General features: G+C 36.0%; 2 protein-coding genes across 2 annotated transcripts in view; both read right to left on the bottom strand.

Moving 5' to 3' along the window:
* Positions 1-2258, bottom strand: part of abcd3a (ATP-binding cassette, sub-family D (ALD), member 3a) — a 30272-nt gene extending 28014 nt beyond the window's left edge. Inside the window, exon 1 of the mRNA XM_059327092.1 lies at positions 2065-2258. Within this exon, the coding sequence (XP_059183075.1) occupies positions 2065-2174 (110 nt within the window). The 5' untranslated portion in view covers positions 2175-2258. The remainder of the gene's footprint in view (positions 1-2064) is intronic.
* Positions 2259-5150: 2892 nt separating this feature from the next.
* Positions 5151-26844, bottom strand: part of pde1ca (phosphodiesterase 1C, calmodulin-dependent a) — a 26844-nt gene continuing 5150 nt past the window's right edge. Inside the window, exons 2-17 of the mRNA XM_059327091.1 lie at positions 26148-26198; positions 24935-25094; positions 23764-23877; positions 22354-22536; positions 22136-22202; positions 21695-21811; positions 20578-20718; positions 18028-18128; positions 15900-16028; positions 14309-14410; positions 12372-12492; positions 11141-11222; positions 10189-10309; positions 8435-8598; positions 6973-7239; positions 5151-5763 (exon numbers count right to left, since the gene is read on the bottom strand). Of these exons, the coding sequence (XP_059183074.1) occupies positions 5603-5763; positions 6973-7239; positions 8435-8598; positions 10189-10309; positions 11141-11222; positions 12372-12492; positions 14309-14410; positions 15900-16028; positions 18028-18128; positions 20578-20718; positions 21695-21811; positions 22136-22202; positions 22354-22536; positions 23764-23877; positions 24935-25094; positions 26148-26198 (2081 nt within the window). The 3' untranslated portion in view covers positions 5151-5602. The remainder of the gene's footprint in view (positions 5764-6972; positions 7240-8434; positions 8599-10188; positions 10310-11140; positions 11223-12371; positions 12493-14308; positions 14411-15899; positions 16029-18027; positions 18129-20577; positions 20719-21694; positions 21812-22135; positions 22203-22353; positions 22537-23763; positions 23878-24934; positions 25095-26147; positions 26199-26844) is intronic.

Here is a 26844-nt window from a genome sequence, read left to right on the forward strand (position 1 = left end):
ATAAAAGTTATAAGTGGTAAAATGAAGAGCCACTTGGAGAGAAATAAAGACACCTTACTGCTAAGACACAAAAAAATCTACACTTAGAACTCTAATTACCTGGGGGCCGCTGGAGGCAGTATCAAAATGACCAAAAAAATACACAAAATTATTTAAAAAAGACATAAAATTATTTTAAAAAGACACAAAATGACCCAAGACACAAAATTACAAAAAAGCCACAAAATGACAGAGAAAAAACTAAATTACTTTTAAAAAAAGACAAAAAAATTACCAAAAAAGGCATATAATTACTTTTAAAAAAGCCACAAAATGACAAAAAAAAAAGAGACAAAATTATTTAAAAAAAAACCCACACAAATAAAAAGACACAAAATGACCCCAAAAAAAAGAGACAAAATGACCAAAAAAGACACAAAATTACTTTAAAAAAAGACACAAAATGACCAAAAAAAGACACAAAATGACAGAAAAAATGAAATTATTATTAAGTCAAAACAGACCTAAATTTGGCTGAATTATAAAAGGTATAAGTGGTAAAATGAAGAACTATTTGGAGAGAAATAAAGACACCTTACTGCTAAGACAGTCAAAAAATCTACACTTAGAACTCAAATTACCTGGGGGCCGCTGGAGGCAGTATCACAATGACCAAAAAAAGACATAATGACTGAAAAAAAACTATATTACTTTAAAAAAGACAAAAAATGACCAAAAAATACACAAAATTAAAAAGACACAAAATGATTTAAAAAAAGACACAAAATGACCCAAAAAGACAGAAAAAAAACCTAAATTACTTTAAAAAAAGACAAAAAATTACCAAAAAAAGACAAAATAACTGAAAAATACACAGAATTACCAAAAAAATACACAAAATTATTAAAAAAAGACAAAATTATTTTAAAGACACAAAATGACCAAAAAAAGACACAAAATGACAGAAAAAAACTAAATTCTTATTAAGTCAAAACAGAGCTAAATTTGGCTGAATTATAAAAGGTATAAATGGTCAAATGAAGAGCCATTTGGAGAGAAATAAAGAGACCTTACTGCTAAGACACAGTCAAAAAATCTACACTTAGAACTCAAATTACCTGGGGGCCGCTGGAGGCAGTATCAAAATGACCAAAAAAAGACATAGTGAGAAAAAAAAACTAAATTACTTGAAAAAAGACAAAAAAATGACCAAAAAAGACACATAATGACAGGAAAAAAACTAAATTACTTAAAAGTGACAAAAAAAGACACTAAATTATTTAAAAAAGACACAAAATGACCCAAAAAAGGCACAAAATGACTAAAAAAGACACAAAATGACCAAAAAAGACACAAAATTATTAAAGACACAAAATTTTAAAAAGACAAATAATGACAGAAAAAAAACTAAATTACTTAAAAGTGACAAAAAAAGACAAAATTATTCAAAAAAGACAAAAAATGACCAAAAAAGACAGAAAATGAAAAGAAAAAAACACACAACATGACAGGAAAAAAACTAAATTACTTTTTAAAAAAAAGACAAAAAAATTACCAGAAAGGACACAAAATGACCCCAAAAAAGACTCAAAATGACAGAAAAAAACCAAATTATTATTAAGTCAAAACAGAGCTAATTTTGGCTGAATTATAAAAGGTATAAGTGGTAAAATGAAGAGTCATCTGGAGAGAAATAAAGACACCTGACTGCTAAAACAGTCAATAAATCTGCTCTTCATTGATCTCCGGCAGGTTAACGAGTTGTCTCAACTTTGGGCCAGCAGACAGACTTTAAGTTATTCCAAGTGACACAAACCGGCCATTCATAGTTAAATATGAGGCAAACGGTGGTTCCGGCTCTCTGTAGAACAAGGACAGGTATTGTTTGAACGCTGTAGTGATATCTGAGCTGGTCTGATCCTTTATAAAGGCTCCAGACTGAGACTCAGACTGAGACTCTGGTCTCAGGTCGCAGTCACCTGTCAGCCTGAGAGCTAGCAGCATGCTAACCAGTTAGCATCATGGAGCCGCGCTTCCTGCCGTTTTTAAAGCCAACGGCTACTTTCTCCGCCGCGGACTACATACCCGTCCCGTTGGAGCGTCCTTCTTCTGCGCTTCAGCAGGTATAGAACCAGCAGAATACCGCCCGCTATGGAGGAGTTTTTGGTAGTCAGATATTTACTGATGGCCGCCATGATTCTGACTGACACAACCACCGATAGGGCTGGAGTTCACTACAGTCAGATACCCTATCAGAGGGAGATGACGCGGTACAGGATGGTCCAATGGTTAGAGAAGGGTAATCACTTCCGGTCTCCTCAGATACCCTATCAGAGGGAGATGACGCGGTACAGGATGGTCCAATGGTTGGAGAAGGGTATTCACTTCCGGTCTCCTCAGATACCCTATCAGAGGGAGATGACGCAGTTCAGGCTGGTCCAATGGGTCCAATGGTTAGAGAAGGGTATTCACTTCCGGTCTCCTCAGATACCCTATCAGAGGGTGATGACGTAGGACAAGCTGGTCCAATCGCTCCAATGGTAAGAGAAGGGTATTAACTTCCTGTCTCCTCAGGGGGCGGAGTCTAGAGGAGGATCCAGCAGGTTCAGGACCTGCAGGTTCAGGACCCTCATTCTTCAGCGACGGCGCCACAAAATTTGGAGTCGTATTGGGCTTGTTTATATTTTTTTATGAACAGTAACCATAATATATTTATATATATATATATATATATTTTTTTTTGCTAGTATCAAATATTTACAGGTACATCTCAAAAAATGAGAACATGATGGACATCTACACCTCCTGTTGCCTGTTTGACGTGTTGCCCTCAGGGAGGCGCTACAGCTGCATCAAGTCAAAAACAGTTTCTTACCAAAAGCAATAACAACCCTGTACTCTCATATGCACTGATTTTCATATGGACTTTATTATTGTGCAGTATTTCTTTCTTTTTTAAATATACTATACTTGGCAATGTGCAATAATTTGTGCAATAAATTGTCCTTCAACAAAAAGGAAAAATGTATTTTTTCTTAAGTAGTGTAGTTTCTTGTAGTGTTTTTTTTTTATTTTATGTTGATAAATGTGAAAACTGAGAATATATATATATATATATATATATATATATATATATATATATATATATATATGAACACTGCATAGCATCATATCTGCTTCTGGCAAATTGAATTGAAGACTGTGCACCTTACCTCCCTTTCTTGCCTGTTTACATTATATCATATGTATTTTTCTTTACATTTTCTTGCCTAAGTATGTTTATGTTTATATTGTATATTTTTATATTTTATATATATTTTATTTGTCTCACTGCTTTTTTTGGAGTCAGCTCTCAAATCTCATTGTACATGTGTATAGTGACAATAAAGTCATTCTATTCTATTAAATTCCATATTGTGAAAAAGTTCAATATTTTTTGTCAATCATTTTAGAAAGTGAAACTCATATATTATATACATTTATTACACACAGAGTGAAATATTTCAAGCCTGTATTCCTTGTAATTTTGATGATTCTGGCTTAGAGATAATGAAAACACTAAACTTGTGTTTTCACTCTATGTGTAATGAATCTATATAATGTATGAGTTTCATTTTTTTAAAATAATTGACAAAAAATATTGAACTTTTTCATGATATTCACATTTTTTTCAGATGTACCTATAGTGTCCCTTAAAAATGGTTACTATTTATTATAGTTAATAGTAACTCTACTCCTGATCCACTCTTGAGAAAGGAGAAGGTGTTGATGGTGTAAAATCATTAATCAAATTTTAATATGATATGAGTTGACTTATATGACTTTAATATCAAGTGAAGAAGTTTTAATGTTTCAACTTTTAAAGTTTAAACCACACTTTTATAAACTCTCCATTAACATTGCAGACTTTTTGCAGAAACAATGCAAATCTGCGTCGGTCTCCCCGGTAACACTGTGAGGACTAAATATAACAAACAAAGACAATTTGTTGGATCACATTAAAGAACAAATGATGAACCCAGCTGGACAAGAACAAAAGGAGGACAATAAGTGGAAGCAAAGGGGGAAACTATACTGTCCTATAGAGTCTAACTGCAGTAACTACACAAAAGGGAAAACTGATTTAAAGTTTTTAACGTGTTTTAATTGGCCAGACAAATGGGTTATAGCAGGGGCCTCAAACTCTAATTACCTGGGGGCCGCTGGAGGCAGTATCAAAATGAGCAACAAAAGAAACAAAATGACTAAAAAAAGACACAAAATGACAGAAAAAAACCCGAAATTACTTAAAAAAAACAAAAAATGACCACAAAAAGGCACAAAATGACTAAAAAAAGACACAAAATGACAGAAAAAAACCCGAAATTACTTAAAAAAAACAAAAAATGACCACAAAAAGGCACAAAATTAAAAAAAAAAGACACAAAATGACAAAAAGACATAAAATTACAAAAAGACAAAAAATGACAGAAAAAAATTAAATTACTTAAAAAAGAAACAATATGACGAAAAAAAAGACACAATTAAAAAAAACAACAACACAGAATTATTGAAAAAGACACAAAATTATATAACTACAAAAATGTAGTTACTGCAGTAGGCTTTATAGGGCAGTATGGACACAATTAAATATACAGTATAAAATAGAGTGTACAATTTAAAATTTAAATATTTAAATTAAGCAGAAGATATTCTGAAATACAAGACTTCAGTATGCAAATATAAACAAAGACCATAGAACATGGGTCTCAAACTCGCGGCCCGCGGGCCAATTGTGGCCCTCGTGACGATATTCTGTGGCCCCCACCTTGATATGAAAGTTTAATGTGAGTTTTATATGAATGGCACTTTACCGTGTTGTGTGTGGAAGGTCCCTTTAATTACTTTTTTTGGTGATTTTGAGTCTTTTTTTGGTATTTTTGTGTCTATTTTTAAATAATTTTGTGTCTTTTTTTTTTTTTAGTAATTCTGTGTCTTTTTTGGTAATTTTATGTTGTTTTTGGTAATTTTGCGTCTTTTTAAAGTAATTTTGTGTCTTTTTTTGGTAATTTTGCGTCTTTTTTTGTAATTTTGTGTCTTTTTTACGTCTTTTTTTGTAATTTTGTATCTTTTTTGGTCATTTTGTGTCTTTTTTTGGTAATTTTGTGTCTTTTTTTTAGTAATTGTGTCTTTTTTTGATAATTTTGCGTCTTTTTTGGTCATTTTGTGTCTTTTTTAAGTCATTTTGTGTCATTTTTGATCATTTTGTGTCTTCTTTTAGTAATTTTGTGTCTTTTTTTGATAATTTTGCGTCTTTTTTGGTCATTTTGTGTCTTTTTTAAGTCATTTTGTGTCGTTTTTGATCATTTTGTGTCTTCTTTAAGTAATTTTGTGTCTTTTTTTGATAATTTTGCGTCTTTTTTGGTAATTTTGTGTCTTTCTTAAGTCATTTTGTGTCGTTTTTGATCATTTTGTGTCTTTTTTTAGTAATTTAGTGTCTTTTTTTGCTCATTGTGATAGAGCCTCCAGCGGCCCCCAGTAATTAGAGTTTGAGACCCCTGATCTAGACTGTCTGACAAAGACTGATTATCATGTGAAGGTCTGTCATCATGTGATCACGCTGAAGTCAGATCCTCCTATCAGGTCACTTTCTGCGGCGTAGGGAGATCCTCTGCAGCCTCCTGGCTTTCCCCCTGGCATCAATGGGACGCATCTCTGTGACCTTTGACCTGACCAGGCGGTAGGAGCTGGCGGAGCAGCTGGATCTCTTGCAGTAATGGATCAGAGGGCAGTCGGTCTGACGGCCTGCAGAGAAACAAACAGATACTCCATCACATCCTGTTTACCGATGGACGCCATGTTGGAATAACCGGTCAACATGAGGTCACATTCACTTTGTTTATTTTGTATTTGCTGTCTATCTGTTGACCAAAACATATAATTATTTATTTTATATTTTCATATACAGGTACATCTAAAAAAAAAATAGAATACTGTGGAAAAATTTTGGTCAATTATTTCAGAAAGTGAAACTGGTATATTATATAGATTCATTACACAGAGTGAAATATTTCAAGGCTGTTTTCTTGAATTTTGATTCTGGCTTCTGGAGGAGGAGGAGGAGGAGGAGGAGGAGGAGGAGATAAGGAGGAGGAGGAATAGGAGGAGGAGATGAGGAGGAGGAGAGGAGGAGGAAGAGAGGAGAGCAGGAGAGGAAGAGGAGAAGAGAAGGATTGGAGGAGTAGGAGGAGGAGAAAAAAGAGAAGGAAGAGAAGGAGGAGAGGAGATGAAGAAGAGGAGCATGAGGAGATGAGGAGGAGGAGAGGAGGAGAAAAAAGAGGAGGAGGAGGAGAGAAGGAGAGGAGGAGAAAAAAGAGGAGGAGGAGGAGATGAAGAGGAGGAAAAGAGGTGGAGGAGAGGAGATGAGGAGGAGGAGAGGAGAGGAGGAGGAGAAAAAAGAGGAGGAGAAAAACGAGGAGGAGGAGATTAGGAGGAGGAGGAATAGGAGGAGGAGATGAGGAGGAGATAAGGAGGAGGAGAAGAGAAGGATTGGAGGAGTAGGAGGAGGAGAAAAAAAGAGAAGAAGGAAGAGGAGGAGGAGAGGAGATGAGGAAGAGGAGCATGAGGAGATGAGGAGGAGGAGGAGAGGAGGAGGAGGAGGAAGAGGAGAGGAGAAAAAAGGAGGAGGAGGAGATGAGGAGGAGGAAAAAGAGGAGGAGGGTGAGAGAAGGAGAGGAGGAGGAGGATGAAGACACTTTTCAGAATCCTGACATTTGTGTTTAATATATCCTTTTTTTTTCTTTATTGATCTTCTGTAATATTCTAATTTTCTGAGTTTTGTGTTTTCATTCTATCTGAGCCAGAATCATCAAAATTACAAGAAAAACAGGCCTGAAATATTTCACTCTATGTGTAATGAACTTTTTCACGATATTAGGAATGAATTAGAAATACTGAAAAACCTTAAAAATATAATCAGAACACAGATTCCAAGAGATAAAGTTGTGATGGAACCTTTCAGATGTTTCTTCTTCTTCTCTGTTGGGCTGTCAGGTTTCTCAGAGTCTCTGTGAGCTGCTCCTGCTGCTCCTTCTCTGGTTCTGTTTCCTTCCTCCTCTTCAGCTGGTTGCTCCTCCTGCTGCCTCCTGCTCTCCTCCTCCTCCTCTGCTGTCACCTCCTCCTGTCCTGAGGTGGATGTTGTCAACTCTTTCACCTCCTCTGTGTCCTTTACTGTCTGACCTCCCTCCTCCCCGGCCTCCTTATTCACGTTTTCATTAGAGTCTACACACACACACACACACACACACACACACACACACACACACACACACACACACACACACACACCAAGGTTATTATAGTTAACAAAAACTAGAATTGAAAAAACATTTTCGTTAACTGAAGTAAAAATAAAAAAGAGAGTTTTTAAAAAACGATAACTAACTGAAACTGTATTTTGTGGTTACAGAACTAACTAAAATGAACTAAAATTATAGTGAAAATGTCCTTCGTTTTCGTCTTTGTCAACTTTTTTCATCCTTAAACCTTTTTGGTTGATATGAAATCTATTTCATCGATCTGGTTTTATGACTTAATAAACTTATTGGGGCTGAGATGGATCAGACAAAGGATCAAGGTCTTTTCTCGTCATTTTGTGTCTTTTTAAAAAAAATAGTTTTGTGTCTTTTTTGGTAATTCTGTGTATTTTTTTGTAATTTTGTGTCTTTTGTAAATTAATTTAGTGTTTTTTCAGTTGTTTTGTGTCTTTTTTGGTATTTTGTGTCTTTTTTAAAGTAATTTAGTGTTTTTCCAGTCATTTTGTGTCTTGTTTTTGTAATTTTGTGTCTTTTTTGGGTCATTTTGTGTCTTTTTTTAAATAGTTTTGTGTCTTTTATGGTAATTCTGTGTATTATTTTTGTCATTTTGTGTCTTTTCTTAAGTAATTTAGTGTTTTTTCAGTCATTTTGTGTCTTGTTTTTGTAATTTTGTGTCTTTTTTTAAAGTAATTTAGTTTTTTTTCTGTCATTTTGTGTCTTTTCTTAAGTAATTTAGTGTTTTTTCAGTCATTTTGTGTCTTGTTTTTGTAATTTTGTGTCTTTTTTTAAAGTAATTTAGTTTTTTTTTGTCATTTCGTGTCTTTTTTCGTCATTTTATGTCTTTTTTTGGTCATTTTGTGTCTTTTTTTGGTCATTTTGTGTCTTTTTTAAATAGTTTTGTGTCTTTTTGGTAATTCTGTGTATTATTTTTTGTCATTTTGTGTCTTTTCTCAAGTAATTTAGTGTTTTTTCGGTCATTTTGTGTCTTTTTTTTGTCATTTTGATCCTGCCTCCAGTGGCCCTGGACTGATCCTGATCCAGATGAAGGATGTCTAATGCTTCATGATTATAATAAAGCTAACATGATTTGAATGAGTTCTCAGATCAGTATTAGACAGTGTGGATCCCAGAACAGATCCATGTAGGACTGATCTTGGTACCTCTGTCTGCCTGGGCCTTCCACGTCTCTCTGTTGTGGAGGATCTCCTGGTTCCAGGTTCCCTTGAAGCTCTTGAAGTCGACGGTGGTCAGAGAGCAGCTCACATCAGAGCCACAGCTCTTCACACTGGAATGCTTCCCATCACTGCCACTGGTGCTGTTGACACTGTGGAGAGGACACACACACACACACACACACACACACACACACACACACACATTAAGTCATGCACATGTGTACTAACACAAACCTTCCAGTCTTTACATACAGGCAATGTTTAAGTTGTAAAATTGATTAACCCTTTGATGCACAACCTGTTTTTATATTCTCTATCTTTGCAATAAATTAATTTCATCATTCATTATTGCAGGTTTTCCTTAAATAACTTGTTTTTGATCATCATACATGCTCATTTTTTGTTTTCATTTCTTACTTTTTGAATAAAAACCTTTTTTTTTTTTTTTTTATCACTACGCTTATATGGTGTTTATATGTTGTCACCAATTTAAAACCTGACAAAAAGACACTATTAACTCTCCTATTTTGTTAAATTGGTGTTTTTTACAATGTAAATTATTATTTGGTGGCTCTAATAAGTCTCAAATGTTAAAATATGTGATTTTCCAATGTAATCTGGTGGTTCTAACAACTCTTTTAAAGTTAAACCTTCAAAATAAGACAAACATAGTTACACATATACTCACATTGTTAATTTAGTGAATCACTGTTTTTATCACTACGCTTCTAATGCGTAAGATCATTTTAGACCCATGTTGTGCACTAGAAGGTGTTTATATGTTGTGCATCAAAGGGTTAAAAAACTCCAGCTCAGCAATATTATGAAATAGTATTCTTATGCAGACAAACCACCCTGATCACAGAATTGCTAATAAAATGACACGACATTAAGATAACTGACCAAATAAACAAAAAGGAAAAATGTCTCTTTTTTTCTTAAAAGCTGCACTAATAAATATTATACGAGAAGGGAAACACAACCAAGTTAATTATAGTGTTTAGTGCTTTATGTCGGCTGATAACACATTCACCATAGCTTCAAAAAGGTGTAAAGATCTTGAAATAATGTTCATATCTTAGTGGCGGAAAAATCAATAATATAGCTGTGTGTGTATATATATATAATTAAAAAACAGCCTCTACCGAGCTGATGATGATAAACTCCTTTCTTATATCTGTTTTATATATGTAGTGTTTTTTTTCCTTTCTTTTTTTTCTTTTATGTTGATAAATGTGAATATATATCAAAACCTTCAATCTATTTCTCAGGTCATATATATATATTTATATATATATATATATATATATATATTCTCAGATTTTTAATCCATAGTGTCCTTTGTAAATCTATGGAGGATGTTGTCATGGCAACATCATCATAGAAACATCTATGAGGTATCAGATGAATAATTTTTTCCAGGATATACAGTCATGGAAAAAATTATTAGACCACCCTTTTTCTTCAATTTCTTGTTCATTTTAATGCCTGGTACAACTAAAGGTTCATTTGTACAGCTGATATCTAGACATTTAACATGGTTTTATTGATAATTATTTTGGTTATTATCACGAAAACCATGTTAAATGTCTAGATATCAGCTCTTAAATTAAACTCTTATCAGCTATTTTTGTCCAAACAAATGTACCTTTAGTTGTACCAGACATCAAAACGAATAAGAAATTGAAGAAAAATGGTTTTCTAATCATTTTCCTCTGACTGTAGGTGTGTTGTGTCACCTAGAGCGTCTGAAGCTCCCCAGTCCGGAGCGAGACGCCTCCTCAATCAGTGGCGTCACGATCTTCTCGATCATCTCCGTCAACACGCTGAAGGTCGGCTCCACAATGAAGTCAATGAATCCTGGAGGAACAGCAGGAAATATCTAAGAAAAGCACTTTAAATTATTTTTGAAAAAACAGACATACAGTCTAGATCAGGGGTCTCAAACTGAAATTACCTGGGGGCCGCTGGAGGCAGTATCACAATGACCAAAAAAAGACAGAAAATTACTAAAAAAAAGACACAAAATGACAGAAAAAAAGACACAACATGACTGAAAAAACAATAAATTACATTAAATAGACACAAAATGACAAAAAAGACACACAAAAAAGACACAGAATTGCCAAGAAGACACAAAACTATTTTAAAAAGACACAAAATGACCAAAAAAAGAAACAAAATGACCAAAAAAATACACAAAATTACTAGAAAAAAGACACAAAGTTACGAAAAAAAGACACAGAATTGCCAAAAAGACACAAAATTATAAAAAAAAAGGCACAAAATGACCAGAAAAAGAAACAAAATGACCAAAAAATTACACAAAATTACTATAAAAAGACACAAAGTTAACAAAAAAAATTTGAAAAGTATTCATTAATGATCTAGTGATCTTAAGTTACATATCAAAGAACATCCTAAGAGAGAAAACTAAGAAGTTCCTAAGACATACAACAATTCTTAAGAAAAAATGTTGAATATCATTTAAGAACATTCTTAGGAACATCTTATTTTAAAGTTTTATCTTAAGAACACTTTGATAATCCGGCCCCGTTGACTGTACAGTGGTTAATCACTGGCAGGATGATGTGTTGGACTGGGCTCTTCATGCCTTTTCTATGTAAACAAACACCCTGAACCCTGAATAATACAATATGATGGATTTGTGATGTTGTTTGTGAACTTTACCGATCTGGGACTGAGCCACCAAGGTAGATTTGCGGTCACACAGAGGAGAGAAAGGTAGACCCAGCTCTGCTTCTTTATCTCCCTGGAAACAAAGTCACAATCACCATCTGCTGTCAGAACACAAGTTCACACATTACTTCATTATCTCCAGTTATTATGCTTTCTTTATCTTTATAAAACTGAGCCAATGTCGTGATAACAAGAAGCCTGAGTGATCTTAGCTGTACTAACTGCAGTAACTACATTTTTGAAATTGAGTTATAATTAAAAATGAACTCTTCGATGTTGGTTTTATCTTGTGACAAAGTTTTAGATTTCCAACTTGCTTTATTTCAGAGAAATAATGATATAAAAATTGCAGTAACTACAAAATCAAACTCAAAACCGAAGCAGAGCACAGTTAGTTTTGGTTCGGTCTGCTTTGACTGTGATACAGTGGAGTCTTGTATTAGAAATTATAAGTTTATTTGATAGAGAAATTATTATCTAGATCAGGGGTCTCAAACTCAAATTACCTGGGGGCCGCTGGAGGCAGTATCAAAATGACCAAAAAAAGACACAAAATTACCAAAAAAAAAGACACAAAATTACAAAAAAGACAAAAAAAAGACACAAAATGACCCAAAAAAAATACACAGAATTACCAAAAAAAAACCTAAATTACTTAAAAAAGACACAAAAATGACAAAAAAACGACACAGAATTACCAAAAAAACACACACAATAAAAAAATTAAATACAAAAAATACAACAAAAAAAAATAAAAAAAAATAAAAAAATACACGAAATGACAGAAGAAAACCCAAAATTACTTAAAAAAGAAAAAAATGACCAAAAAAAGAAAAAAATGACCAAAAAAAGACACAATCATTAAAAAAAGACACAAAATTACCTCCAATGTAAAAATGAAAAATTTAGGGAAAAAATCTGCAAGAAACGTACGAAGAGAACTTGACTATGACGGCATATTAGGGCCAAGTATTAATAAAAATAATAGTAATATTTAGAGAAAAAAGTTGCAAATCTACAAGAAATGTATGTTGTTTTTTTTACACATTCTGACAGTATGTAATATCCTCCAATATTCTCTAGGGTTGAAATTTGGACTTTGCAAGTATTTCAATGAGTGTCCTATTAAGGGTTAAAGCAGTTTTCCTCAGTTTGTCCCTTTGTGTAGCTCCAGCAGGTAGACTCTGTGGGCTGGTGCAGCTGACGGTGTTGTGGTGTCTACCTGTCTGAAGAACTCCTCCAGCAGGGACGTGGTCCAGCGGTGGTGGAGGTCCCAGCGTTTGGCCGGGTGGCTGATGTCGGCGGTGTGCAGCAGCAGGGACAAGGCCTTCGGTTTATCAATCCTGTAAACAAAGTCCAGTCAATAAAAACAACAACATGCTGCTGTCAGAATGATAAAACACACTCCTCCTAATGTAGCTCATCTACATCATGTAGCTGGATTCTTGTGATTGTTGTTGTGGTTACCAACATGGTGGAGAGCTCTCATTACAAGTCTCTTTACATGGAAGTGGCAGTTAAATAAATGTAATGTAATGATGTGATAATCTGCAGTCTTTAAATAGGTGAAGGCTAATGACAAGGACCCTTCAAGAATAATGATCTGAAGAGACACTATTGCAAAATCAGTTAAAATCCCCTTAACCCTTTGATGCACAACATGGGTCTAAAGTGACCTGATATGTATGAGTTTTTATGTTCTATATATTTGCAATAAATCATTTTCATCATTCAGTATTCCAGGTTTTCCTCAATTAGTGTTTTTGATCATCATACATCCTATTTTTATGTTTTCCTTTATTATTTTTTAATAAAATCCCTTTTTGTGTCACTACTCTTCTAATGCACAACATGGGTGAAAAATGACCCATAGCCTATCCATTTTTAGCTAAGTAGCTTGCTAAGCTAACTACTTAGCTAACTTCTTGGTTAAGTATTTAGCTAAGTAGCTCGCTAAGCTAACTACTTAGCTAACTTCTTGGCTCAGTAGCTTGCTAAGCTAACTACTTAGCTAACTTCTTGGCTAAGTATTTAGCTAAGTAGCTTGCTAAGCTAACTACTTAGCTAACTCCTTGGCTAAGTAGTTAGCTTAGCAAGCTACTTAGCCAAGTAGTTAGCTATGTAATAATACAAAAAACTTTTTTTCCTTATAAAGTATGAGAGGCAAAATGGAAATAATGATCTGTTGTTATCAAAAACAAGATATTTAAAGAATACTTGGAATATTCAATCAAAAAATAAGTTGATATCAAAAGATAGAGCACAGAAACACACAGCAGCATTAAATAACTGCTCCTTGCATGGTGTGTTCACTTGTGTGTAAAAAAAGAAGGATGGGTTAAAAGCAGAGGTTGAATTTCCCCATTGTGTGATTAATAAAGTAATTAATCTTAATCTTAATCTTAAATAACATGGGAAGTGAATGTGAGAAACGAATGTGACCCATCAAAGGGTTAAAATGGATCGCCATGCTAGTAGTCTACATGTGGACCAACATGTAAATACTCTGTAATTATCAGTCAGTTTGATGTTGATATATTGCCTCAATAGTTGCTGGCAATTTAAAAAGTAGCAATATTTATAAAGCGTCTTGTTGAAGGTTGTGTTTTGTTGTTAGCCTTTGCTGCTAATCATCAAAATATTTTCATCACAGTCTTGATTTTAATTTGCACAATTAGACTTGAAAATAGTACAAAGTCTAAGAGCAGTAACTACACGAAGGGAAAAAAATGAGAAAAACTACTTTTAAGTTTTTTAATGTTTTTTTAAACTGGCAAACCAAATTGGTTACAGGTAGATAAGTGATATGACACTTATTTCTACATGTATCGATGATGTAATTTTTATGCTAAAAAAACCTGATGATTTATTTGACCTTTGACCTAAAAAATGTAGTTACTGCACTCTGGTTTTGCTGTAAAAGGATTCTAATAGTAATGTTGTTGTCTTCTTTCAGCTTTTATATTTTGTTTTCAGTGAATAAACATTTTCAAATTGATTTTGTTATAAGCTCTATTCAAAGATTTGTGTATTTTTAACTTAATATTATAAAGTTACTTACCTAGCATCTTTGTTATGGTAAATTATTTATACAAAATAATGGTAGATTGTCCTAATGTATGATTTTATTATAAATTGAGAGGTGGATCCTCTACTCACGCCTCTGGCTGCTGCAGGAGGCTCTTCATGGCTTTGATCTGCTGGAAGTGGCAGGACATGTCAGTGGCCAAAACCATCTCCACCACCAGAGTCCTCAGCTCTCTGAAAGGGTTAATGAGAGATGAACCGTTGAGAGATACTGGATGGATTACCATGAACATTTATTTTTACCTTCAGAATTAAATAACATCAGGTTTATCTCAATTTATACCATTGATACCAAGCATTTGCAATCATGCAAGCCATTTGTTTCTCTTTTCCCATTAACCCTCTATGGTACGGTGTTGCCCCATTTTTGTCCTGTCAAATTTCTACAAAGCATGTTTTGTGAGTGATGTGATACTTTAAAAAAGAGGGAAGAGTATAGGGAACCAATAGCAATGCTTTAATTTGTCACATGACCAATCACAAAAACAATTTAAGGTGTTTTCTAACCCTCTATCGATCCACTGAAATGAATGTCTTCAACAGTCTAAGTGTATGAAACTATCAGAAATGAAGGTTTACTCTCCTATCGGTAGGAATATATTTTTTTCCAGATGAAAAAGGGCCAGAAAAGGACGTTTAGAGTGATTTTTTAAGCTGTTTCCTTTGGAAAAGTCTGCAAAATAGGGTTTCAATATGGCCTCCTGGAGGTCATGTGACAAATTAAAGCATTGCTATTGGTTCCCTATACTCTTCCCTCTTTTTAAAGTATCGCATCACTCAAAAACATGTATTGTAGAAATTTGACAGGACAGAAATGGGTATGATGCCTGAGGGCAACACTGTCCTATAGGCCAGTGGTTCTCAACCTTTGAACCAGTGAAATATTTTTTCAGCCCAGTACCCCCAACCAGGGCGAAGCTGTGCCATCAGTGTCTGATTTATTAAACTTTGGAACTGATAAACACATACAAAATTCAAACATTTGAAAAAAAACCTATTTCAAACATTTTAAATGTTAATAATCCCTGACTAAATTCATTGCAAATATTTCTCATCACTAAAATGTAGTGATTCAAACTAATGCAGTAAAAACAGTGAGCATAGAAACATTTAAATCTATAAAATGAACCATTTAAAACTCCATAAATGTGCAAAACACTGCTCATTTGTAGTGGTCTCTCTTGAAATATTCAGAAAGGTTGGGGGACGACGACACACTCTGGGTTTTTAGGATAATGAAATTGAATAGCCTACTGAATATAAAATTAATTTTATGAACTTGAACTATGAACTATGTACTTATATTTTCCTAAAATATTTATTAAATAATTATTTTTAAAGGATTTTTGCATGGATGCTACTTTCTAAATGTATATTTTAAAATCTTCATGACACCTCCAACTCCTCCAATTCCTCGTTTTCGTGCTTTATTCTCTGTTTCCTCACTTCTCACCTTTGCTTTCACACATCTTAACGTCCCTTAGGCTCTGGCATGATTCATAATTGACAACTAGAGCGCAGCGCTAACTAACTACAAATGTAAGCATGAGTCATAATAAGGTGTAAAACTGACACATGGGGAGGAAAGTCTCTGTTGTATAATTCTGCTTGTGATTAAACACCTGTGAAGGTCCTGATGAGTCAACCTGAGCTCTGTTCTTACCTCCAGTCGTCTTTAGAGAGATTAGAGAGGATGTTCATGTCGTTGTCTCCCTGCAGGAGGCGATAGGCAGCGCTGACGTGGTAGTTCTCCAGAACCGCTCGGTCGTTGTACAACATGGCTGTGTCCGACCTGGAAGTCACACACAGCTACAATCATCATGAGGCTTCAAAATACTTGGTCCAAAATTAAATGATTATTATTAAAAACTATGTTTTATTTATTTAAATGTAGAATATTTCATTAGCTTGTACTTAGTATTCACCCTCTACATGTCTTTTTATTTTCTAATCATGGAAGTTTATTCTAAACCAGGGGTCTCAAACTTGCGGCCCGCTGGCCAATTGCGGCCCTCGTGATGATATTTTGTGGCCCCCACCTTGATATGAAAGTTTAATGTGAGTTTTATATGAATGGCACTTTACCATGTTGTGTGTATAAGGTCCCTTTAATTACTTTTTTTGTGTGGTAATTTTGTGTCTTTTTTAAATACTTTTGTGTCTTTTTTTATAATAATTGTGTGTCTTTTTTTGTAATTTTGTGTCTTTTTTTAGGTAATTTTGTGTCCTTTTTTGGGTAATTTTGTGTCTTTAAAAAATAATTTTGTGTCTTTTTAAAGTAATTTCGTGTTTTTTTCTGTCATTTTGTCTTTTTTGGTAATTTTGTGTCTTTTTTTTTGGTAATTTTGTGTCTTTTTTTTTTTTAAGTAATTATGTGTCTTTTTTTTTGGTCATTTTGTGTCTTTTTTACGTAATTTAGTTTTTTTTCTGTCATTTTTTTTCTTTTTTTGGTCTTTGATACTGACTCCAGCGGCCCCCAGGTAATTTGAGTTTGAGACCCCTGTTCTAAACTGTCCTCAATGTACTTAGTAACAGCATTAAAATTACCATTCTGGCTCCTTTTTTTTTTTAGAATTGGTGGTTGTGGTCAGTGGATGATCAGGGGGAGATAGCAGGTCAACGATAAATGTCATAGAAGAGGTTGACATCATCTGAAAGCTGTGAACCTGAAGATTAATTTGAGATGCAGCTCAGCACTGTGTGTCATGTTGTTCTGGTCAAAAATATCTAATAAAAATGACTTAATTAATTAATTATTTATTGATTAAAACCTATTATGGTGTATTAAGGGTCATAACATTAGTGGATGCTTTTTAAAGTCCATTTCCATGTTCAACTATGTCCCATAAGTTGTTGCAGCAATTTTGGGGTTGATACCATTTGTTACACACATTTGGTGCAGAATTATGCAATTTTATTCATAAAGAGAATGGATAAAAATGGTCAAAAAACCCTCCAGAAATATATCATCAATATACCAAGACCTTTGGAACAACAGAGAAGAATCCATGCTGAGATTTGGGTTCAAAAACTTTGGTCATTTTGGAGATTTCTGTATTTTCAGCGATTGGATGATGAGCACTTCTATTCTACAAACTACTGAGAAACCCTCTTATTGTCACTAAACTTAGTAAAGCTGCACGTCCTCTGAATGCTCCAGGTCTCTAGTTTGTGGTTGTAAAGTTTCATGAGGCTGTGATTATCCTAGAGGTCACAGCAGCTCATTTTATACACTGAGGTCCAGACTCAAGAAATGTCCTCACTGCACCAAACTGGCTACTACTGATGACTAACATCATCCCACATGAAGAGAACTGGACTCATTGGATCCACAAGAGTCTCAGCTTTACACTGATACCCAGTTTATGTCATTCAAAGTCTGTTTGGGGACCCCAGGATGCACAAATATTCACATACAGTAGGCGGAAATGGAATATTTGTGCTACATGAGTAAAACAATATGTTATTTGCCTTAAACTGCATGTTATCAGCATAAGTAGGCATGTATGTAAAGAGGAGACTTGTGGGATCATAAATAGTCTATTTTCATTCAGATACCATGACGTCAGAGGTCACACGACCGCTTTGAAAATCGCCAAAATAGCCGAACTTTGCAGCGCTTTTTCTTCCTGACATGCTATAGATTCCTCAGATCTTCTAGTTTCATATGATATTAGTATCTTCAGTATATTCCTAAAATTGAAGAAGAAAAAGAAACAGCGGAAAAAGCCGACGTGGCAACCTTCTGAATATTACACAGGTTGACACAAACAATATTGTGTATAAATTACCTGGTTTGAATATGGAAGTTATTGGTGGTCCCTGTGTGTTCATAGTCATGGATGGCAGCTGCAAAAATGATGGCAAAGATCTCCAACTCAGTCAACCAGTGCTGAGAGAGAGAGAGAGACAGATTTATCTAACTTTATTGAAGTGAATGAAGTGTTATTTGGACATTTGTTTGAATAAATAAATAATTATACACTCAGTTATACACCAGTGCTGTATGAATGTTTCTACATGTGTAGAGGCTCTGTAGAAACCCAACTCCAGCCATATTCTGACCCTGACGTTGCAGAGGCCACCCTGTTCTTCCTGGAAATTAAACACTCCCATAGTCTGGAGGTGACGAAGGCGTGTATCAGTGTTTCAGCGGGGGGGAAGGAGAGTGATGAACGGAGACGGGCAATGGTTTTCAGGTGAAAAAAGGCAGTTCTGGGGATATGGATTATGTGGTGCTCAAAAGAAAGGTTGCTGTCAAAAATAACTCCAAGGTTGTGGATGTGGGGGGACTGGGAAAGAGTGGAGTTGTCGATGGTAATGCTGAAGTTGTCAGTGATTTTGGTGCGGGATTTTGGGACGATGAGTATTAGGTCTGATTTGTCACAGTTAAGTTAAGGAAGTTTTTTTTTAAGTTTTAATATCGGTGAGGCAGTTGGTCAGTGTGGAGTGGGTGGCATTGAAGATGGGTTTGGTGGAGATGAAGAGTTGGATGTCGTCGGCGTAGCGGTAAAAGCGGCAGCCATGGCGACGTATGATGTTGCCGAGTGGGAGCATGTAAAGCAGGGATGGGCAACTGGAGGCCCGGGGGCCACATACGACCCACACCCTCACTTGAAGTGGCCCTCAGTACAACTACATGCATTTGAGCATGAAATCTAAATGCACACTAAATTACTTCTTGCAATTAATGTTGGTCTGCTGTTCTTGCACTGATAAAAAAGAAATCACAGTAAGTGGTTATTTTTTATTTGCTTCAAACCTTTTGTATTCCTATTTATACTGTTATACATGCATTTGAGCATGAAATATGTTAAGTTACTGCACTGTAAACATTTAAAATTGCAGTTTCATCATATCTGGTTGAGTGCACGCTCCTATATGTGGCCCTGTGGTAGTGAACATGATAAATTGTGGCCCCCTGCAGCATTTAAGTTGCCCATCCCTGGTGTAGAGGATGAACAGGAGGGGACCAAGCACCGAACCCTGTGGGACGCCTTAGCAAGGTTATTATAGTTAACGAAAAACTAACGAAATAACGAAAACTAGAATTGAAAAAACATTTTCATTAACTGAAATAAAAATAAAAACTAGAGTTTTTAAAAAAACGATAACTAACTGAAACTGTATTGCGTGGTTACAAAACTAACTAAAATTATAGTGGAAATGTCCTTAGTTTTCGTTTTTGTCAACTTTTTTCATTCATAATTCAGTGTTTCTATTTGAACATGCAACACATGGTGAATATGTTTACTGAGACTTGGATGTTTACACTAGAACCAAAATTCAAAACAGTTAATAACCTTATTGGGCCTGAGATGGATAAACCAAAGGAAATAAAGGCAAAATTTATTATGACCACTTTGAATCTTGCACCCAACATATAGCCCATTACAAAAAAACTAAAACTAACACTAAAACTAATAAAAACTAAACTAAAACTAGAAAACTCACTCTTAAAACTCACTAAAACTAACTGAATTTGAAAACAAAAATTCACAACGAAATTAAAACTAAAACTAATGAAAAATCCCAAACTATTATAACCTTGCGCCTTAGGAGGCAGGAGCAGTGGAGGAGGTGCAGTCGTTGATGTGGATGAATTGCTGTCTGTTTGAGAGGTATGATTCTATCCAGGAGAGGGCGGTGCCGGTGATATGGAGAGTTGATTCCAGTATGAATGTGTGTGTGAATGAGCAGTCCATTTACCATTTACAGAAATATCATGACTTTCAGTCCCTAAATTGCATCAGACCCTACTTGCCTGGTAAAAACCAGAATATTTCAGACTTCACACCTCCAGTTTGTGATACAGGCTTTAATGAGTATTTAGTCCCTCAGTCCAAGCTAAAATAACTGATTACATCACTATTACATCATCAGGAATCATGCGGGTGGATAATTCCTGTGGGAACACTGGTTCTAAAGGCTTGACAGACTGGACAGGGAAGAAGTTTCCCAGCAGTATGTTCAGAGGAATAAAGGAGGAGAGATGTTTTTGGGTCCTTCATTGAGTCAGCTTCAAGTGAGTAAATTTGTTTGGCTGCACTGGGAATTTCATGTACAAACTTCTTTTTATTTATGTAAATATGTTGGTTGTTGTTGTTTACACTACAGTTCATATGAAGATGTTTAAATAAAACATATTTTGGTTAAGGCATGGAGTGGAAAAATAACTTATGAGTTGAAATCATTTGGTGAAAGCTTCGTCACTTGACAAATCTGATATCATTTATATTACCCTCAGTGTTAGAGACATGCTTTTGAGATTTAAGATATGAGAAGTTATATGTGCTGAATGACTTGTAAACAAAGGCTTTTTTGGCCAACTCAAGGCTTACCACCATGCCAGTCTTGAGGAGCAGGTAGTGGATGGTCTGTGTGACGTCAGCAGCGTGCATTAGGTTGTGGTAGGGGTTTTTATGTTTGCTATAGCCCACCTCCAACGACTCCACAAATGATATTAGAGCAGAAATAGGGACCTGCAGTAGAGGAAAAACACAATAATGAAGCACAAAAATAATTGCAGTAATAATGCAAGACAAACATGATTACATCACCGACAATGATAATTCCAGATTATTCAGTGTCTTGTTTTCATTCCCTGTTTTGTCTTGTTTAAACTATTGTACAGTGTCCTGGAGTGTTAGAAAGGCACTTATAAACTCAATGTATTAGTATACTTTGTAATCCTGCTGACAAACAAAGAAGCAAACCAACATGGTCATTTTGTGTCTTTTTTTGTCATTTTGTTTCTTTTTTGGGCTGTTTCGTGCCTTTTTTTGCTAATTTTGTGTCTATTTTGGTCATTTTGTGTCTTTTTTGGTTATTTTGTGTCTTTTTTTGGTCATTTGTGTTTTTTTTGGTCATTTCGTGTCTTTTTTTGTAATTTCGTGTCTTTTTTTGGTCATTTTGTGTCTTTTTTTGGTCATTTTGTGGGGTTTTTTGGTAATTTCGTGTCTTTTTTTGGTCATTTTGTGTCTTTTTTTGGTCATTTTGTGGGTTTTTTTGGTCATTTTGCATCTTTTTTGGGGTAATTTCGTGTCTTTTTTTGGTCATTTTGTGTCTTTTTTTGGTCATTTCGTGTCTTTTTTTGTCAACTTGTGTCTTTTTGTCGTCATTTTTTGGTCATTTTGTTAAAAGTAACAATAAAATATAAAAAATATATAAATGCACAGACAGAGAGATTAGTTGTTGTCTGCTTCATTATTTGTCCAAAATTCGTCGTATCAACTGAGTTTGTCTGATCTGAACTGTGAGATTCCGTTCAGTGAGACAACATGATGTTAAATTGGGGGTCGAGACTCAAAAAGGTTGAGAACTCCTGGTTTAATACATAACACATATGATGAACCAGTTATTAGAAAATGACTGGAAATGGAATAATGCACAGATATGATGAAACATAGTAACATATGTGGAGTAAGTGAGAAAGGAAATGGACATTTGTTAGCGTACCTTGAAACGATTGATCAGGTCGTATCTGGTGAGCAGCTCGTAGAAAACAAATTTCAGTGCGTGGTCTCCACTAGAATCATTCAGTGCAAACACATCAAAGGACCACATGTCCACATGCTGGAACAGACACACACAACAAGTTTTAGTAGCACATGAATATATGTTATACTTTATTACATTATTGGTAAAAAGTGTATTACATTATTGGGAAATGCACTTTATTACATTATCGGGAAGTTATTGTATTATCAGGTTTTATTACATTTTCAATGGACTCAAGTGCAGATTTTTATTACATTATCGGGAATTTATTACATGATCAGGTTCTACATGTGCCCCTCTGATTAAACACTGGCCCCTGCTTGGCCCCCACAGTAAAACTGGTCTAGAACCACCACTGCTATTAAACTTTTCACCATACAATAATAAACTCATTCACACCTTGAGCACAGTGATGACATTTTGGGGATAGCTAATACCGGCCATGTTGGAGGTTCTTCTGTACATCCTGTCAGCGAGACACAAAGACAAAACACAACAAAGTGTCAGAACAACCCAACACACACTGAATGCTGCACTGACTAGTATCGTATGAATTGCAATATAAGAATTTATAAGATTATAAAGGGCCAAATCAGAGGATATAAAGGAAACCAAACCTCTCCACAAAGATGCCAGCCTGGACTACATGGACGATGCTGCGGAAGCGAGGCTTGTCTTCGTTCCGCCGCAGCATCAGAGTCCTCTGACGAGTGAACGTGGAAGCGAGCCAGTCCCGAACCTCCGACGGCACCGAGTCTGACTGGATGTCGTTCAGCTCATCTTCTGGATCCACCATCCGCCTGCAGGGAGAGACAGCAACCCTCTACTTTACATGGGAACATGTCACATCCATCCATCCATCCATCCATCCATCCATCCATCCATCCATCCATCCATCCATCCATCCATCCAACCACCCATCCAGCCACCCATCCACCCATCCATCCATCCATCTATCATCCATCCATCCAGCCACCCATCCACCAACCCACCCATCCATCTATCATCCATCCATCCATCCATCCATCCATCCATCCATCCATCCATCCATCCATCCACCCAACCATCCATCCAACCATCCATCCATCCATCCATCATCCATCCACCCATCCATCCATCCATCCATCCATCCATCCATCCATCCATCCATCCATCCATCCATCATCCAACCATCCATCCATCCATCCAACCATCCATCCACCCATCCATCCAACCATCCATCCATCCATCCACCCATTCATCCATCCATCCATCCATCCAACCATCCATCCATCCACCCATCCATCCATCCATCCAACCATCCATCCACCCATCCATCCAACATCCATCCATCCATCCACCCGTCCGTCCATCCATCCATCCATCCATCCACCCACCCACCCACCCACCCAACCATCCATCCATCCATCCAACCATCCATCCATCTATCATCCATCCACCCATCCATCCACCCATCCATCCATCCATCCATCCAACCATCCATCCACCCACCCACCCATTCATCCATCCATCCATCCATCCATCCATCCATCCATCCATCCACCCACCCATCCACCCATCCATCTATCCATCCATCCATCCATCCATCCATCCATCTATCTAATGATCATCTGACTCTGTGGTGTTGCTGTTAGTTTTTGCTCCAGCAGATGATGAAATATGAATCGAGACTGTGTTACCACTTTGCCTATGCCTCAAATGTTTAACATATAATAGTTTACTGTTTATCTGTAGTTTGAGAAAGTTTGTGATCTGGTTGCCATGTTTGTCTTGAGAAACAGACCAGGAAACCCTGACCTGCATGTCTATTCAGAGGCTTTAGCACAGTCTCCCTTATAGTCTTGTATTAGCAATGTGCACATTTAATTCTGCATGCTTCTTCAGAGTTTTTCTCATGTACTAAGCCTGCATCTGTTTCAATCCATTACTCAAAACCTGTTATTAATACTCACCATTCATTATAAGCATTAATAAAACTATTAATATAGTAATTTCTGAAAATGTCGATCCTGCATGCTCCTCCTCACCTTGTTTCTTCAATGAACAGAGATTCAAGGACCGAGGCAGCATACTCCAGGTTCTTCTTCAGGTCCACCACAGAGGCCTCGCCCCTCTCCAGCTGCTTCACCAGGCACCGCAACCTGCAATAAAAGCTGTTTCTCATGAAGGTCTCCAAATATCAATGCTTCTGTTTCTAATACAGACACACTAGAAGTCTTGAGCCTCTGTATGAGACGCAACGGGCATTCCCCTTAATCTGATTTCAACCCATTGATGGATATACTAGGTCTTTCTCAGACTACCGACCCAAATCCCCAAAAGTTTGTTTTGTTTGTTTGTTTCTACGTTTCTATGTATAAATTATTTCTGTAGAGTGGAATTTGCGGCCTGGAGCGCAGTTTTAAAATTTGTTTTTTGACAGATTTTTCTCTCCCTCTACACTCTGGCGATGATGTCACACACTGTGACACGAACATTCCGTGCAATACACACCCATTATAATCTCAGAATTTCTCCAAAAATGATCATGGTCATTGAACAGGGATTGATAAAAAACTATATGACCTATCGAAACGTGGATAAATACACCGATACACAAGACTTGTGTCTACTGTTTAAAGTTTAAATGGAGTCTCTAGGTGAAATAATGCCGGAGAAGTAGATGTTTAAAAATCTCCAATTGTTCTTTTTCGCTCATTTTTTGTCGGCTGTCCCATTCATTTCAATGCAAAATTTTGGGCAGTTTTTCGCGACTTACTTCGCGAAAAATTTGTATTCTGTAGAGAAAAGTAATAGCACACCGATCCCAATCAAACCGCACGTTTTGATGTATAATTTGTCCTGCAACTCTTCAAGTTGTAGGACTAGTAGCGGGATGAAATTGCGTCCGGAAGAGGAATAAGAAAAAATCCACAGTATAACAGTAGTGCTCGGTGCGATTGCCCCGTGGCCCTAAAGACACAAAATAACTAAAAAAGACACAACAACAGACACAAAATGACCAAAAAAGACACAAAATGACTTACAAAGACACGAAAAGCATTAAAAAATGGACAAAATAGCCCTATAAGACTCCATAGAGTTAAGAGGTCATGGTCATTTCATGCTTGTAACTTTGTGTTTCTCTGAACGTTTCTGTCTGTGTGTGTGTGTGTGTGTGTGTGTGTGTGTGTGTGTGTGTGTGTGTGTGTGTGTGACCTGATAGCAGTTTTCTCCATGGCATCAGGGGCGTCGAGGATCGGCAGCTCATCAGCCAGAATCTCCTCGTTGCTGCGCGGGTCCATCAGGACCCCTTTGTGTTCGGTGAGGCCGATCCCGGCTGTGATAGCGGAGCAGAGTGCATTCTGGGATCTGGAGCCTGAACAATGGTCAAACAAACAAATAAATAAACATCCTTGGCTTACTTTTTGATGGATCTTCAACATGAAGCCATCCTCTATAGTCATTTTAGAAACAGGAACTTCACTCAGAGATGCAACAATGTCTCTAGTGAAGTAGATGGCAGTTTACAACCTAAAGGCAGGATTTGTAATCTGCCAAAACATGGAAAGAAAAGAACCAATGTTGAGGCTCTTTTTAGACACAGTGGCTCTCATTTATCAATAACAGTTCTCCGACTCACGCTAACTCAAATTTGCGTACAGGAGCTGAGAGCAGACTGAGATCTGATCGTATCACGTCCAGACTGATAAATGCCGAGCCTTGTAGAAATGATCGTACGCCCACTTTACGCTCACTTTCTGTCGTACGCTCGTTTGATAAATCAGGGCCTTTTCTGCAGGGAGATCTATCAGCTGCTGCACAGATGAAAAATAAATTATGAAAATAAATTTGTGATATTTCAGTTAACCCTCTGGAGTCCATCTATTTACTGAAAATACAAATGTTTTATTTAGAGTAATAACTTTATTTATATATGATATGTAGACAAGCTGAGAAAGCCAGTTAAAGTTCAATCATAGGAGCTTTCACAGTGTGACATTTATGTTTCTAGACCATTTTTAAAATGTGAATTTTCTTTCTACAATGAAAACTATTAGTTTTTAATTTACATGCAAATAGACTGTTTTGAAGTTTTATTATTTATTATTTTTTCTGCTGTTTTTGTGTGTATAAATGGTTAAAAAATGGTACATTTCCATAGAAACCTGTGTCTTTTGTTTGTATTTTGGGTTCCTGGCAGCTTTATACTTTGTTAATTAAAATAAAATGAAAAATCTGACTGATAGCCAAGTTTGTGTGGAGAAAAAGGAGCCATGCATGTGATGTAAGGACAGACTGAAAGATGCTGAACAGAGACAGAAATTAATGCAGAGGAAGTTGACAAATTTGTACCAAAATCTCCTGGACTTGAGAGGTTTAATACAAAACTATCATATCTATGTTTACATATCTCACAACAATAACTTACGTGCAAAGTGGGCCAGAGGACGGCGTTTATTTTCCCCCGCTTCATTGGCAACTGTGAAGAGAAGAATGAGAATTTATTTCATTTTACAACAGTAATGTAATCAACATGTTCAAACAGCCAGGGTTCAGTAGCACAGGTGTAAGTCACTTATTTGGCCTCAGGACGACAGCGTGGACTGTTTTTAATTGACAGCTCCCATTCCTCTCCTGCACCATAACTATTCTGACTAGTAAATTAAATCCAGAGATTTCATTTCCACCTGACTTTAACCTGTGCAGAGGTTTAATCAGCTAGAGCAGCTGAAAACACCTGTGTGGCTGAGGAAGACAGTCGGGACATTGTACGACTAATTTCACAAATTAAGGCAGCACTCTTTGAGTATACTTTTGGTAACTCCACCCAGTAATCAGATATTCTCTGTGTTATATCAGGTTCATTCAGTATGCTTGCTTTATACTTTATACAAAGGCTAAAGCTCCAACCAATTCAGAGTAGATTTACACATTAACCCTCTGGGGTCTGAGCCTATTTTAGCCGTTTTTGAATACTTTTGATTTTGCCCTTCATGTACCACATAAAAAATGTTTACTATACCCATATTTGGTATCCATTTTTTCTTCACCTATATGATCTGACAATTATTTTTTTCACTTTAACCTACTTTATCAGCATATTGAGCCCAAAAATACACAAAAAT

Source organism: Centropristis striata, chromosome 23, assembly GCF_030273125.1.
Source record: "Centropristis striata isolate RG_2023a ecotype Rhode Island chromosome 23, C.striata_1.0, whole genome shotgun sequence".
NCBI lineage: Eukaryota > Metazoa > Chordata > Actinopteri > Perciformes > Serranidae > Centropristis > Centropristis striata.